This window comes from Pantherophis guttatus, chromosome 10 (genome assembly GCF_059756535.1).
Source record: "Pantherophis guttatus breed Tessera chromosome 10, ASM5975653v1, whole genome shotgun sequence".
Taxonomy (NCBI): domain Eukaryota; kingdom Metazoa; phylum Chordata; class Lepidosauria; order Squamata; family Colubridae; genus Pantherophis; species Pantherophis guttatus.
Genome location: NC_142072.1, coordinates 28924077 through 28940030, shown reverse-complemented (window position 1 = coordinate 28940030; position 15954 = coordinate 28924077). Strand labels below are relative to the sequence as shown.

Here is a 15954-nt window from a genome sequence, read left to right as displayed (position 1 = left end):
GCGGGAGTACCTCACTCCCAAACCCCCCTGGAAAGAGAGCGAGCCTCGTTGTCTCACCTTAAGGACCGGGCCGCGCCCCCTTCCCTGAACCGGCTAGCTGGCCACCCCAGGACAAAAGCTGGTCCGGCTGCCCTCAAAGGCCGCGTCGATAAGCGGTCTTGTCCTGGTCCCGCAGAGCTCATTTGCCGGCCGCTAAGCCGCAGTTGCCACCCAGGAGCTGCCAGGGGAAGAGACCCCCGGTGACGGGGCAGCTCGGCGGGGAGAGTCGAGCCCCCCCCTGCCCTGCCCCGCGAGGCAGCAGCTCCAGAGCGCTTTCGGGGCGCTGCCCGACCGACGCAGCTCCTTCGAACGGAGCCCCCGAGGGCGCGGCCCCTTCCCTGGACTGAAGGCAGCCCCCCCCCCCCCGCCGCATCTCCGTTCCCGGCTGAGGGCCGCAGACAAATCCCCCACTCGGCCGCCGTTCCCGGAAGGCACAGCTCGGGCATTCCAAGCGCCGTTGCGGGAGGCCTGGGAGGGCGAGGCCGAGGTGAGAGGAGCCGCCGACGGGAGCTCCAGGCCCCGCGCTCCTCGCCCTCCAGCGCTCCCAACAACCCCGGCAGGCAGGCAGGCAGGCAGGCGCGTCCCAGCCAACCCCCGGCGACGGGTCCCGCCCGCCGCGTCTCTTCCGTGGAGACCTTCCGTGGAGGAGGCGGCAGTGGGGACTCCACGAGGCGAGCCCTCGCCGCTCTATAAAGAGGCGGCCGCGCGCGGACGGGGACCCTTCGGCCCCATGGAGGCGCCCGGTAAGCGGCGGGGCGGCTCGGGGGCAGCGGGGCGAACCGGGGCTCGAAGGGCCAGTTCCGCGGAAAGGCCCTCTTCATATGCAGCCTTGGGGCGGGCACCGCTTCCTGCCCCGCCACCCTCCGCGCTTCGGGGAAGCCCGGCTGGGCGCCGTGCGTTGGGTCTGGTAGCGGGCGGGGAAGCGCCGCGCCCTCCCCCGCTTCCTTCCGGGCCTCCTGGCGAAGCGCCGCTCTGGGGCGGGCCGCGTTCCTGGCCGGCTGCTGGGAGGGAGGAGCCGTGCCGTGCGGTGCTCTGGACGGCCTTGCCCGACCCGCGGGCGCGCCTGGCTTCCCGGCCCGGCCGCCGTCCTAGCTGCGCGCTTCTCTCGGCAGGCCGGGCGTGAGCGAGGAAGAGCGCCGCCAAAGCAGCCATGGATCTGGACCGCCTGCCGCCGAGCGCCCTGCGCTTCCCCGGCTGGAGCGAGCCCTCGCTGCCCTTCGCCCGCGCCGTCGGCAGCGGGCGGGAAGAGTCGCTGGAAAGCGGCTACCTGAGTCTGTGCGGCCGCAGCCTCGAGGGCGGCGGGGAGCCCGGTGGGTCCGAGCCCGGCCTGTGGCGCCCCCCCGAGCAGGGCCGAGTGGAGAGGCGGAGGAAGGTGGAGTTCTTCCGCAAGCTGGGCTACTCCTCGCAGGAGGTGCTGGGCGCCCTGCAGAAGCACGGCCCGGAGGCGGACACCAACACCATCCTCGGAGAGCTGGTGAAGCACGGGGCGGCCCCGGGCGAGAGGGAGCGGGAGCCCGCCCAGGCGATCCCGGAGGCCCCCGAGGCGCCGCCGCCGCCGCCGCCGCCTCCGAGGGCGCGGCCCGCCCCCAGCAGACCCCCAGCCCAGCCTGGGCCTCCCGACGAGCAGGAAGGGGATCACCTGCGGCCGATCGTGATCGATGGGAGCAACGTGGCCATGAGGTATGTCCGGGCTGGCTCCTCTCCGGTTGGGGCGCAGTTGGCCTGGGAAGCGTTCCGTCAATGAGGCCGCGAGCAAAGGCCCCGTCGCCACGCTCGATGCTTTAGGGCCGGGGGAGGAAGAGGCCGGCTGCTCCCAGAGGGAGCTTCGGCCTTGGGAGGTGAAATGGCCTGGAGTGAGCTGCCTCCAGCCACACAGACCCCCGCTCCCTCCTTGGGAGTCGCTGGATCTCTCACCCACCGAGAGTTCTGACCTTGTGCTGGAAATAAAATGGTGGTTCAGGGAACGAAAGTACCACCAGGCTACCATTTCCTCATGGTGTCCTGCCCTGCAATCCGAGCCACATCAGCCCCCAGAAAACAGATCTTGGGATCTGGTTCTGATCTGGAGTGGAAAACAGTGGAGAAGGTAGAGAGACTGAAACCCCTATAATGTCTCTGCCCTGGCTTTGGCTTCCTTCCTTCTAAGCCCTACAGGTGGCCCTAAGGAATTTTATCTTCTTGGGAATTTAATAATGAGTGATTGCTGGATTTTGATAATACTGTGGGGCTGTGTGATTAGATGAGATTTAACAGGTGGGTTTTGAGCATGGTGTATCCTTGTCTTTGTTGCATGTGAGGGGTCTCCTTGGGACCCCCTGCAATTCCCTCTATCTCTGAAGCAGGAAGAATTTTGCCATGAAGGAGTGTGTGGGGGAGCATGTGGGCATCCTCTTGACTGGCAACCAGTTTTGTGGGTCAGGCAGCTCTGCCTTTTCTCCTGCATTGACTGTTGGGCAAACATTCTTTCTTATCTAAACAGGAAGGAACCCAGCACCCACGTGACTCAAGCCCCAGTGCCTGGAGGAGCGTTTCTCTCTTCCTCCAGAGGTGCCTCCCCCCCCCCCCAATCAGTTGGCCTCTCAGTGGGAAGGGAGAGGGATGAGGCCCCAACAGAGTGGCATTGGGCAGAGGAGGCAAGCTCTGGGCCAACCAGGTGTGGCCTTTAGTGCAGACTGGGAGCTTGTCCCTTTAAGAATTGGAAAGAAGGATGGAGGGCCAAGTTTAAAACAGAATGAAGCTCCACCTATCCTGGGTGAGAGGGTGGCAAGCCCAGGGAACTCACATTGCTTCCCTGTCCATTTTGGTTTTTAGGTAAAAACTGTGCTTCCTAGAACAACAACTTCTTCATCTCCCAGGATTCTAAACATGTTGGAAATACAGTAGCCCTCAATTTACGACCACAACTGAGCCCAAAATTTATGTTGTTAAGTGAGTTTTGCCCCATTTTACGACCTATCTTGCCACAGTTGTTAAGTGAATCACTGCAGTTTTTAAGTTAGTAACATAGTTGTTAAATGAATCTGGCTTCCCCATTGACTTTGCTTGTCAGAAGGCCACAAAAGGTGATCACTTGACCCTGGGACACTCTAACCATCATAAATACATGCCAGTTGGCAAGTGTCCGAATTTTGATCATATAACCATTGGGATGCTGCAATGATCGTAAATGTGAAAAACAATCATAGGTCACTTTTTTCAGTGCTGTTGTAACTTTGGTCACTAAATGAATTGTTGTAAGTTGAGGACTAACTGTACACGATAGGGCAGGGATCCATGAACATTTAGCCTGAGCTATGGCTGCTTAAGTGGAGAATTTGCACTTGAGGATGCTGGAAGATGCCCTATCCTCTCCCTAGCGCCACCAGCTGGGTTAACCACTCAACCTGGAACTCTCCAGGCAAGCATCCTCCCATCACCAACTGATCCTGTGATGCTGGCAGTGGTGGGGCTGCAAAAATCTGGACCGCCACCAGATGGCAGGAAAAAGACAAGCAAGCCCTAATTCTGCTCTTGGCAGCAGAATTGGTCTGGACCTGGTAGCCTGCACAGTGGGGAGAAGCCAGCCAGCAGTTATGGACTTCTGCCCTTTCCTTGCTGTGTTTAAGATAAAACAGATTGCTCTCCAGCTGTAATTGCCGGCCAGAGGGCACTTTCTGTTGAAAGGGAGGGGGACAAGAGGAGGTTCTGAGTGGTTCCTGGAGCAGCAGAGACGGAGTTTCTGAACAATCTCTTTTCAAGGAAAAAAAAAAAGAAGGGGAATTTTTACAGACTGCTTCCTGCATGAGTGGAGTGACAAACTGTTCCTCACCGATTCACCCTTGCTTGGATAAGACTTGTGGCAGGTTTATGCAAATCTTGGAGGGTGTGTGGAGCAGAATTGTCCCCGACTTCCTTCTACGGGAATTTCTCACGTCTGTTGCCACATCAGATGAACTACTTGGACCCTTTTCTCTTCAGTTGAGAATGTGGAAATGTTGGAGGAGATCCATCTCTGGTATTCCTTGCTCATCCTGCGTTGCACTACTGAGGGGGACCAGATGGGCATGGATTGCTAGGGACCTTTGTGGAGGGGGTACTTTTCAGAAAAAGTAGTAACAAGAGATGCAGTCTTCCCTTCCTGATTTCATTGCTGCTTTTTCTAGTGTTGGACCCAGGAAATAATAGAATAACAGAGTTGGAAGGGACCTTGGAGGTCTTCTAGTCCATCGCCCTGCCCAAGCTGGAGACCCTATGCCATTCCAGACAAGTGGCTGTCCAGTCTATTTTTAAAGCCTCCAGTGATGGAGCAATCACAACTTCAGACTAAATGAGACTGGTAACCTTCATAACAGCCCACCCTCTGAGAAGAGTATGTCCTGGGGGACTGAGGGGCAAGTGCCAGCCTTGCCATTTATTTCATTTGATCTATGTGAACTATACATTAAATTGGGTGGTGCTGGGATTAAACTGGCATTAAACATTCACCCAGTAGCAAGAGATGAATTATATGAGTTATATTGCTTGCTCTAAGCCCGTGATGGCGAACCTATGGCACGCATGCCACAGGTGGCACGCGGAGCCATATTAGTGGGCACGCCAGCTCAGCTCTGGGGCGCATGCGCACGCCGGCCAGCTGATTTTCGGGCCTTCTGGGCCCACCAGAAGTAGGGAAACAGGCTGTTTCCTGCCTCTGGAGGGCCTGGGGGGTGGGGAAGGCCCGTTTTTCTTTCTTACCTGGTTCCAAATCCTCTCTGTGTATCTGGGAACGGCGAAAACAGCCTTTCCCACTCCCTTGGAGGCCCTACGGAGGCTGAAAGGGCCCATTTCCCCACTCCCGGTGGGACAGGAAGTGACTTTTTTCCTGTCCCCAGCCTCCTAGAGAGGCTCCTACAGACTCCTAGAGAGGTTCCATCCATTTTGTTACAATTATATAACAGTCCAGTTTAATTACTCTTCTTCCTTTGATTTTAAAAGCATCAAATCATCTTTTTTTTTAATATCCAGTTCCAGTTTTAAAATATCCAGTCTTTTCACCATGTCTCAATATTTAATTCCATTAGTTTTGTTCTAGAATTAGTTGTTTATCAGATCTTTGTCTCTTTAAAGATGCATTTTAAATTTTCCATAGCTCCTTTGTTGTTCAGCCGCTGTTTTAAGGCTAGGGGTCTTAAAGTTAATAATATTGCTCTAAGTGTTGTTGCAAGCCTGGGTTGGTTGTCACTCACCCGGCTTCAAAATGCTCCGTTTCAATCCACTTTCCTCCTGCACATCTCTTAGCCCGGTTGTCCCAGCTTCGTGGCAGCCCCCCCCCCCCCCCGCTACCGACTCACAGAGGATTCCCTCTGACCTCCGAGGAACTTGCCTGTCCCTCTTCGTCTTCCGAGGCACCCCTCCTTTTCCCCCGTCCCTGCAGGACGGTTCCGGTCCAAAGACCCATTGGTGGCGGTTCAGCAGCCGGGGTTTTTGCGGCGCTCATCAGAGCCCGCTATTTCCCCGACTGTCTCGCCACGACACCAAACCGGAAGTTCCATCTTTATTAAGTATCTTGTTTTGTTTTTAAAAATACAATTTTTAGCCAGCAGTCCAAGAACTATTTATTCAATCTTTAAATTACCCTTCAAGGAGTGCATTAGTCCCAATACTTTATGTCCCATAGGTTCCATTTAAGTAGTCCCAGAGGTTATACTTGGGTCTCCAATAATCCAGTCATAGGGTGGTTAAAAGTAATCCAATAAAAATTTTCACACACCTTTATATAGATATTTCCAGACTTGTAATTTTCCTTTTATCAGCAGGTGGCGCACTCAGCTTAAATTTCAATATCACTATGTTTCCAATGTTCTTTTAGTTATAGAAGAATTATAAAAGCAGAATAAGTTTTGCAAATGAATGATTCCAGCATTTTAAAATGCCTTCCCAGTACCACGCCTTCCCAGCTTAAGGGTTCAATTTTCTGTATATTTCAAAATTTCAAAGTTTATTATTTTCACTCCTGTGCCCTTCACTTCTGATCTGGTGGTTTCTCAGAATGCCTAGATGCCACTTTGACAGATGATTCTGAGCAGATAATTCTAAATTGTTCCTTGGGGTTAAATTTAAAGTGAAAGAAAAATCATGTCCCCCAGTTCCACTCACTGTTCACCTACTTCGCTCCAGCACCAGTTTTAGATGTTCATCGGCTGTCACAGCTTTGTGGCGGCCATCTTTAGGCTGCCTGTTCTTGCCGTGGCTGAGAGGGAGATAGAATCTAGATAGCCCTGAGTTGGTAGGGGGGACACACGTGGTGTTTTTCCACTTCCTGGTGGTACAGCTTGAGGGCCATCTTTCCACCTTGAAAGGGGGTGGTGGTGTCAGGGAAAAGTTTCCCCATGGCAGGCCTAGTTCTTGTGCCAGCTCCACCAGATGACAGCCCTTCTTTCTACTGTTCACAGCTTTCCTTGCTCTACTGCTTTGGCCATCTTATTAGTGCTGAGACTGAATATTAACTCATCTTTCCAGATGAGGGATTTGAGTAGGGAGAGCATCAGGGGGTGGGCAGAAGAGTTGGGTGTGTGGGGGTCACTTTTGGAGGCAGTGCAGGGAAGGACCTGCTGCAACCAGGCCCACCCCTGTCAAACTTCATAACAAACTGCTTGTATCTTCCGGTAAACGCTCATTTCAGAACAGCTCTTGATTTTTTAAATTGCAGTGCCATTGTTTTCTGGCAGTTGTCAAGGAGATAGGAGAGCAAGTTGTTGATTAGGAGGACCATTTATGTTTGACTGCATAAATGCCAAGGGCTTGCACTGTCATGCTGAAGTGGATAGAAACTATGGATGTAAAGAGGGGCTTTGGGGTTCCCTTCTCTTTGGCAGAGAGGGACAAGGCATCTCTCTGGCAAAAGAGGATCTTTGGATAGACATGGAAGAATTGGGAGGTTTCCAGTATTTAGTAGATGTATTGTCAGAAATGAAACTGCATTTGCTTGGAGGAAATATCGGTTTCATTACCCAACACAATATTGTCTTTTGGAGTAAATAACATGATGCAAAAGTGGGTGAGAAACAAGTTAGCAAGGACAATTCAAAGCAGGCGAGAGACAAAGAGAAACAAGGAAGGAAACCAAACTGCTTTATGTCAACACCATCTGCCGATACTTTTCCATTTCTTTCTAGTTTGCCGATAGACTCTTTGGCACATTGTCTTTTGCACCTCAAATTTCTCATTCTTCTTAAGAATCTCACCCAACTCACAATCCAACAACTGCTTTTCCTTTTCTCAGGATCCTGACTCAAATATTGGTTTTCAAGTGCCATCTTTATTCATTCTTTCAATGAGAACACCAAATTTCTACTCACATTTTCCTGTCTAACGTACAGGCTCTCAGCCTAGAAAAGTATATCCACAGCTAACACACCTCCAGAGCCACCAGAAGCACACCTTTCACATTTTCCAAATGAAATGTCTTTCTTGTCCCACTCTCTACCGGTGCTGAGCCACTTCCCTTGAATCTCAGCCACGCTTTGTTGTTCTTATTGCATTCCACAGACAAGCCCTGCCTCCATATTCTTCCAAAATGTCCCATAATGCAAGCCTATTCACTGTCGTGCTCTCTTATGCTGCTCTGAATCATAAATAATTGAAAGTACAATAAGCTGCCTTCCTTATTATTCGTATATTTCTCATGACCAGCTGAAAGGCAAATGAGTGCTTCCTACACCCTATTCCTAGCAAAAAGTTGCAATGTGTGCTCCCTCATCAGCCTGGCCTCACACACGATTTAGCAGGGGTCCCAAGGAGACCCCTGAGAGAGAAGGTCTTGGCGCCTGGGAAGAGAGGCAGAAAGCTGCAGAAGAAAGGGAGTGGGGAAGGAGGTGGGTGCCTCCCAAGCATCTTGAAGACCGGCTCAGGGAGGAAGGAGGGGTCAGCAGCCCCTCCAGGCTGAAGAGGAGGGGGAGGGATAGAACAGGTACATGTGAGAAGGCCACAGGGATTTTCAAGAACACAGTGTTTTCCCTGTAGGTTTCTCATTCATCTAAGACAATTGAAATTGGGCATGCCTAGTCTAGTGAAAAGACGCACTAGGGGTGATATGATAGCAATATTCCAATATTTCAGGGGCTGCCACAAAGAATAGAAATAAATAGGAATAGAAAAAGAATAGAATAGGAATTGAATTGAATTGAATTGAATTATAGGTTTAGTTGGAAAGTACCTTGGAAGTCTTCTAGTCTAACCCCCTGTTTAGGCAGGAAACCCTGTCTAACATTTCAGACAAATGTTTATCCAATCTCTTCTCAAAAACTTCCAGTGTTGGAGCATTCACAACTTCTGGAGGCAAGTTGTTCCACTGATTAATTGTTCTAACTGTCAGGAAATTTCTCCTTAGTTCTAAGTTGCTTCTCTCCTTGATTAGTTTCCACCCATTGCTTCTTGTCCTGCCCTCAGGTGCTTTGGAGAATAGCTTGACTTCCTCTTCTTTGTGGCAGCACCTGAGATATTGCAACACTGCTACATGTTGAGTGCAGTTGGTCAGCCAGTTATGAATCCATCTGGTGGTGATGATGTCTAACCCACATTTTTCTATCTTATCAAGTAGTAGGTTTTGGTCTACTTTATCAAATGCCTCAGTGAAGTCCAAGTAAATTATATCAACAGTATTCCTCTGGTCCACTAATTTTGTCACTTTGTGAAAAAATACATTAAGATTTGTCTGGCATGATCTGTTTTTGATAAACCCATGTTGGCTTTTGGTTATTACTTTGTCTGCTTCTAGGTGTTCACTGATTCATTGTTTGATTATCTTTTCCAGAATCTTCCCTGATATTGAGGTCAGGCTGATAGGTCTGTAGTTTCCTGGATCTATTTTTTTTCTTTTTTTGAAGATGAGAACTACATCAGCTCTTTTCCAGTCCTCTGGCAGTTCCCTTGTGCTCCAGGATCTCTGAAAGATATAGTTGAGTGGTTCTGAGATCTCATCTGCCAGTTCCTTCAGGACCTTGGGGTGTAATCCATCTGGTCCTGGTGATGTGAACTCGTCTAGGGTAGACAGGTGTTCACTTATCATTTTCTTCCCTATTTTAACTTGTGTTCCTAATCTGTTTATTGTGGTGCTGTTTTTGATAGGTTGGACTGTTTTTTCCTTTTGTGTAAAGACAGATGCAAAAAATGAGTAAAGTAGTTCTGCTTTCTCCCTGTTGCTTGTCACCTTCTTGCCACTTTCTCCCAGCAATGGGCCAATTGTTTCCTTGACTTTTTCCTTGTTTTTAACATGTTGGAAGAAGCTTTTTTTGTTATTTTTTTACTTTTGTCACAAGCCTTTGTTCATTATGAGACTTAGTTTTCCTCACTTCATCTTTGCAAGCTCGGGCTATTTGCTGATATTCTGCCTTAGTCACATGTGCCCCTTTTTCCACTTGTTATACTTGTCCTCTTTGTCTTTCAATTTATCTGGGAGTTATGCAGCTGGTTTCTTTTGAGAGTTGTTGTTTTTCTTCTTCATTGGTATTGTGCTAGAGTGGGCTTTTATAATCTCACTTTTCAAAATTTCCAAAACTTCTTGCGTTGTTTTCCCCATCAGGATTCTCATCCATGGAATCCTTCCAAAGCTCTCTCTAAGTTAGAGTGAGTCAAGCTATTCTCCAAAGCAGCAGAGGGCAAGATGAGAAACAGTGGATGGAAACTAAACAAGGAGAGAAGCAACCTAGAGTTAAGGAGAAATTTCCTGACAGAGAGAACAATTAACTAGTGGAACAGCTTGCCTTCAGAAATTGTGGATGCTCCATCACTGGGGGTTATTAAGCGATTGGTCAGCCATTTGGCTAACCTTTTTTCCATTGCGTGCCAGGAGTGTGGGGGGGGGGTCGCGTGTGCCCCTGCCCGCTCCCATAATTCTATGTGCCCCTCCCATAATTCTATGCGCGCACGACCCCACCCCCTCGCTCCTGGGACATGATGGCCCGGTAGACCCATTTTTCTCTCTCCTCAGGCTCCAGAGTCTTTCTAGGCGTCTGGGGGCCCCAAAAACGGCCCGTTTGCCAACTTGGGACCGGACGTTGGCAAACCGATCATTTCCGGCCTCCACGGGGGTGGGGAAGGCCATTTCTGCCCTCCCCAGACTCCTAGAAAGGCTCTGGAGCCTGGGGACAGTAAAAAACGGGCCTTCCGGTCCCACTGGAAGTTGGCAAACGGGCCACTTCCGGCCTCAGGAGGGCCTCAGGGGATGTGGGGAAGGCCGTTTTCACCCTCCACAGGTTCCTAAAAAGGTCTGGAGCCTGGGGAGAGAGAAAAACAGGACTTCCCCACCACCCCTCAAGGCCCTCCGGAGGCAGGAAACAGCCTGTTTCCCTACTTCTGGTGGGCCCAGAAGGCCCGAAAATAAGCTGGCTGGTGCGCACCGGAGCTGAACCTGTGTGCACCTGTGGCACATGTGCCAAAAGTTCGCCATCACGGGTATAGGGTCTCCTGCTTGAGCAGGGGGTTGGACTAGAAAACCTCCAGGGTCCCTTCCAACCCTGTTACTTTGTTATTGTGTGACAATCAGAGTCAATTTTCTGGCATGGTTGAATGAGTTTGGGCCCAGATCTCTCCCCATCGATGAGCCAACTTGGCTTGGTTGTGAATAACAGAAGGGCAGTGAAGCGTGACCATTGGGGAACTTTGGAAGGGCTACCCCTCACATGTGGCTGCATAAGGTCTCTTCAATGCCAGCACATGAGGTCAAGTGTGGGAAGCGCTTTGAACCTGCAATTCTCTTCCATTTGCAGTCATGGAGACAAAGACACCTTCTCCTGCCGAGGCATCCAGCTGGCTGTGACCTGGTTTCTGGACAGAGGACACAAGGATATCACGGTCTTTGTCCCATCTTGGAGAAAAGAGCATCCACGCTCTGATGTCGCCATTACAGGTAACAAGGTGGCCTTGGGCCATCTTGCATTGATGCAGGCTAGTGCTGGGCTCCTGTGCTGCTTTCCTCAGGATGGGGAGACACTTGACTGAGATGGGACATGCTGCTTCTTATCCCTCTGGAATTTTGCTTTCCAGTGGCTTTAAGAGGCCACTCCCCGAATTTTGCTGCTGGCCAAAGCATCAGGAAGACTGTGGGCACCATTCAAGTAGTCAGCCCTGTTTCCAGAAGTCTATCTGGAATCACCTGAACACTTGACAGCTTCTAAAGGCAAAAATTATGTTTGCAGATTTAAAAAAAATGCTACAGCATCTTTAGGGGATTGATTTGTATTCTTGACCTTTTAAAGCAGGGTCTTCAATTTGGCAACTTTAAGACTTGCAAACTTCAACTCCCAGAATTCCTCAGCCACCTATTCTGAGAGTTGAAGTCCACAAGTTTTAAAGTTGTGAAGGTTGCAGCCCCCTACTCTAAAGCATAATCTTGTTTAGACATTTAAATTAAGGGCAAAGCTATGGGAGGCAGCACTGGAAGAAAACATGGAGGAAGAGGAAGAGGGACATCTAGGCAAATAAGAAAGACTAGAAGGAAGGAAGGAAGGAAGGAAGGAAGGAAGGAAGGAAGGAAGGAAGGAAGGAAGGAAGGAAGGAAGGAAATGATTTGGCAGACCACTCATTGAGATCTGCCAAGGGGCTACAGTATCTGGAGCACCCACACCTTGGTTCACCTGATCTTTCCTCTGTAAGAAGCCTCAGTGGGGATGACTTCACCACCTCTTCCTGCAGACCAGCACATCCTCCATGACCTCGAGAAGAAGAACATCCTTGTCTTCACTCCTTCCCGGCGAGTGGCAGGCAAGCGAGTGGTCTGCTACGATGACCGCTTCATTGTGAAGCTGGCCTGGGAGTCAGACGGCATTGTGGTTTCCAATGATGTCTACCGAGATCTGCAAGCAGAACGGCCCGAGTGGAAGAAGTTCATTGAAGAACGCTTGCTGATGTATTCCTTTGTCAATGACAAGTAAGTCCTTGGCCTTGGGGAAGACTGGAGGTTGGCCATGAGGCTGACCAGGGTTCTTGGGGGTGAAGAGTAGCCCCCCAAGGCTGTGGCTGAGAATTCTGGGACGTGAAGTTCCTGGCTAGGAAGTGCCCTTCTAATTCGCAGCCTGCCTGCTTCTTCAGCTTGAGCTGACACCATGCCCAGCAGAGTCTTCTTAATCTCTGCTGAGCTTCCCAGGCCCACCAGGTTGCTCACTTCTAGCCAGCCTTTCAGGAGGTGGTAGAGTTGGTGGGACTCCCAGCGTTATGGCACACACTGTTGCCTTGGCAGATGGGGAAGGACTAGGCCTGGCCTTGGGACCTGTAGCTCCTGATGGATGTGGTTCCTCTGCTCTCCAGGTTCATGCCTCCCGATGACCCCTTGGGGCGCCATGGACCCAGCCTGGATAATTTCCTGAGGAAGACACCAGCAGTGCCCGAACACAAGAAGCAGCAGTGCCCATATGGTGAGGCCGCTCTCCTCTGCTCGGGACAGAACAGCTGGAAGGGTTCGGGGCAGTGGATGCCTGTCACATGGCTCGCCTTTCTCTTTGCAGGCAAGAAGTGCACCTATGGAATCAAGTGTAAGTTCTACCACCCTGAGCGGCCACACCAAATGCAGCGCTCTGTTGCTGATGAGCTACGGGCCAACGCTGGGCTCTCCCCCACCAGGACTGTGCCAGCCACCAAAGAGGAGAGGAGGAGCTGGAGGACCCCCCATGGGGAGTTCTGGGGCTCTGCACCTGCAGAGAGTGAGAAAGTTCCCCTGCAGAAGGCCTTGTCTGAGAAGATGAGCTCTGCCCCTCACATTAGACATGGCGATGTGCCACCCTTCTTCCTCAGTGCCCACGGCATCCCAGCCCGGAAGAGCCACAGTTACAGGAGTTCAGATCAGTACCAGCTGCCTCCCAGGGACTCCCTTGCCCATGTCTCTCAAGACCACCTTGACTCGGGCCTTGGCTCCCTTGAGAGCCAGCTCTCTGAAATGTGGCCCAGCCCCTCAGCTAGTCCTGTCAAGTGGGCCCAACAAGAGCTGCTTGTGGGGAGCAGCTGCAGGGGTCGGGTGCCTGCCTATCGGGTCCCTCCTGGCCCGGAATCCAGGAGGTACAGCCAGTACCTGCCTCAGAGCTTCCTGCCATCCCCATCTGAACATGTCACACCTCACTCCTTTCCTGGGTACGATGTGGCCACCAGTGCTTCTCTGGGCCCTGGGCACGAGTACTGGTCCGAGCCGTACCATCCAGGGCCTGCAGTGTGCCAAGACCTGCCAAGGGCTCCCTGCCTGGCCTACAAGGACTCCTCGCGCCATTGGGCCACTCCGGACAGTTTTGCAGAAGAGCGTGCAAAAGTGCATGTCAAGCTTTGTGGGATCTTCCATCCTCACCTGGTGGACACTGTCATGAGCCGCTTCCCACACCTCTTGGACCCACAGCAGCTGGCTGCCGAAATCCTCACATACAAGACCCAACACCCTGGGATGTGACACGGCTGGAGGAGGGAAACCCAACTCTGGGGTGGGGCAAAATGTCCCTTTCTGCCTGCAGTTTAGCCCATCATCCAGCGGCCACTCGTGGAGGGCAGGCACCAGGCTTGGTGGTGGCTCAGATGGGATGAAAAGGTCTGCCTCAAGCAATCCAAGAAAGTGGCCCAGGAACCACAATGCTGAGCCATTTTCTCATGCTGCATGAAGCCTGGCTGTCTGGTTTGTGCCAGGCAGAATGCAGGCAGCACGGCCTTGCTGGCAGGGAGTGTGTCTTTTGCTCCTGACAATGGCTGCTCAGAAGAGGTGGACATGGAAAGGAACCTGGAGGAAGTCCCAAGCTCTCCGGCTGTGGCACAGCCAGAATTGGAGCAAACCAGAGAAGATGTTATGATTTACAACTATAGCCGTTCCCCAAATGGCTGCAGGGGAACGTAGCGGTTCACCAAAAAAATCAGAGGGAGGAAAAAGTTCCAGGGCGTGGCCAACTTTTTTTTTTTTTTTTACTTTTAAAAGAATTTTTTCTACAACCTCAAGAGGTTGCAGAAAAAATGCTTTTAAAAGCCTCTGATGATCAGGCAACTCAGCTGGGATCGTCAGAGGCTTTTAAAAGCATTTTTTTCCTACAAAATATGCTTTTAGAAAAAATGCTTTTTAAAGTTAAAAAAAAAGCCTCTGATGATCGCGTGGACATGGGGGGGGGGCAGGAATTTTTGCTACCAGTTCTCCGAACCACCCGCCACCATTGCTACCGGATCAGGCGATCCAGTCTGACCCATTTCACCCCTGGCTTCCTCCCCCTCTCTGCTGGTGTGGTTGTCCCAGTGGTCTCCTTTCCCTTGGTTTGGAACCTTCTGGGATTGTGAAGCATAACATTTGTTTCAAGCCAAAAATCAGCTGTCCTTTCAGTTCCCCAAAGTTCTGTGTGACTCTTCTAGAGTAAGATTTGAAAATATCTTAAGGCCTTCATGTTATTTCCTCTCTCCTGGGAAAAGCCATGAGGCGCTCTGCATCCCTTCTCCTCCTCCAGTGCTGCTGGTGACAGGCAAGTCCTGCATGCAGGGCACCTACAACCCTTCTCTTGCCCTGAGATGGAGCAGTGGTACCGAAAATGCTCCATGGGGCATCTTAACAATGTTAGCCTTATAATCAAGTTTATATCTTAAGCTCAGATGTCACAAATCCCAAGACTAAATACAAAATGCCTTAATGTGAAACCAGGAGGGTCTCCAGAAAAGGGACTTGCTTGAATCGACTGTTGGGGAGCCTCTTTAGTGCCAACTGTTTTGGGCAATTTGCTTGTCTGCTGACAGAAGAGAACTCCACCACTTTCTCAGTGGCTGTAGAAAGGCCCACTGGAAATTTGAGGGAGGGGGCCGTGTTTAGCTTATCCTTTTCTATCAGCTCAGTCTTGAGGATTGGTAAGTCCAATACGGGCAGTTACAGATCCTTCGGTAATGAATTTGCAACAATTGTTCCTGGTCCTGCCCTTTTCGGAATAAGTGATTCACTTGCAGGCCGGGATCAGTTGATCGGTTGATGCACATTGCATCGGTCTCTTGAGTGGTTCTTTGGAGTGGTTGACGCTGAAGTCGTCCCAGGAGCTGCTGCCTGGGGGAGAAGCAGGGCAGAAGTCCCTGTGGACAGCTGGCAATGCCACCAGGCCCTGCTGCTCTCCCTGCCAAGTGCCCTGAAGATCAGTCAGCCATGCCAGCACCATGTGCTGAGGAGGCCACGTGTCTAAAGAAACCCTGTTGTGTATCATTAATTATGATCCATCACAGAAATGTGGTGTTTCGTGTTAGTAAGCAAAATGCTTTTTAATAATCATTTATAATCTTACAACTTTGCACTTGTAAATTACAAGAGTCGTAGTTTTTAACGAAATGCTTTCTGAGCTGAGGCTGCTTTGGTGATGGTTGGTCTCCCTTTATTCTGCCCTAGGCAGAGTTGCAATCAAGTAAAAAATAAACCAACCTTGAACCTTGGAATGGCTGTCTCTTTTCTTCAACAGTAAAGTCTCTTTCCAAAGTACAAATCAAAGCTTTGGATGCTAAAACCACTCTTGGCTTTTTCCTTATCTGCTACAAATCTCCTCAAAGCAGAAGGGTAGGGCACAAGTGCCCCAGAGGCTTCGGAAGGCAGCTACGGGATGCTAGGAAGGCCACAGGAACATGTCTCCTTTCCAGGATAGCTGAGCTGGGGTCAAACCCATCAGCCAGTAACTGAGTGGGCCTGCGTCCAGAGGAGGAGGGAGTTCGGAAGACTCTTTACAACATTTACTCTCCTATGGCCACCCTAAGGTAGGAACAGGCAATCCAGCTTGTGCGATGATTTACAAAGCAGTTCACACATTACTTCGCTGCACATGGAAGGCAGAGGATAAAGATGCTTAAGAACAGCAATGCACGCAATTAGGTGGGTCCTGTTATGAGCGGGACAGAGGTCGAGGGGGGGGAGGGTTTTGAGGTCTTGAGTCTCTTGAGAGAAGGCCCTTCACCCAACAACCCCCCTGCAACAGCCAGTGGGGGCGG

The 15954-nt window shown here is 51.0% G+C and overlaps 1 protein-coding gene across 3 annotated transcripts; it reads left to right on the top strand.

Annotated features, from left to right (window-relative positions):
- Positions 1–342: 342 nt before the first annotated feature.
- Positions 343–15411, top strand: ZC3H12A (zinc finger CCCH-type containing 12A). 3 transcript variants are annotated; one of them, XM_087876395.1, is made up of 5 exons: positions 343–782; positions 1152–1719; positions 10764–10903; positions 11689–11923; positions 12301–15411. In XM_087876395.1, the coding sequence occupies exons 2-5, from the start codon at positions 1190–1192 to the stop codon at positions 13421–13423; spliced, it is 2028 nt and encodes a 675-aa protein (XP_087732521.1). In that variant the 5' UTR covers positions 343–782; positions 1152–1189; the 3' UTR covers positions 13424–15411. The 3 variants fall into 3 exon arrangements, with proteins under 3 accessions (XP_087732521.1, XP_034269059.2, XP_034269060.2); XM_034413169.3 differs by lacking the exon at positions 343–782 and having other exon boundaries at positions 847–1719; positions 12301–12407; positions 12498–15411; XM_034413168.3 differs by lacking the exon at positions 343–782 and having other exon boundaries at positions 839–1719.
- Positions 15412–15954: the final 543 nt, after the last annotated feature.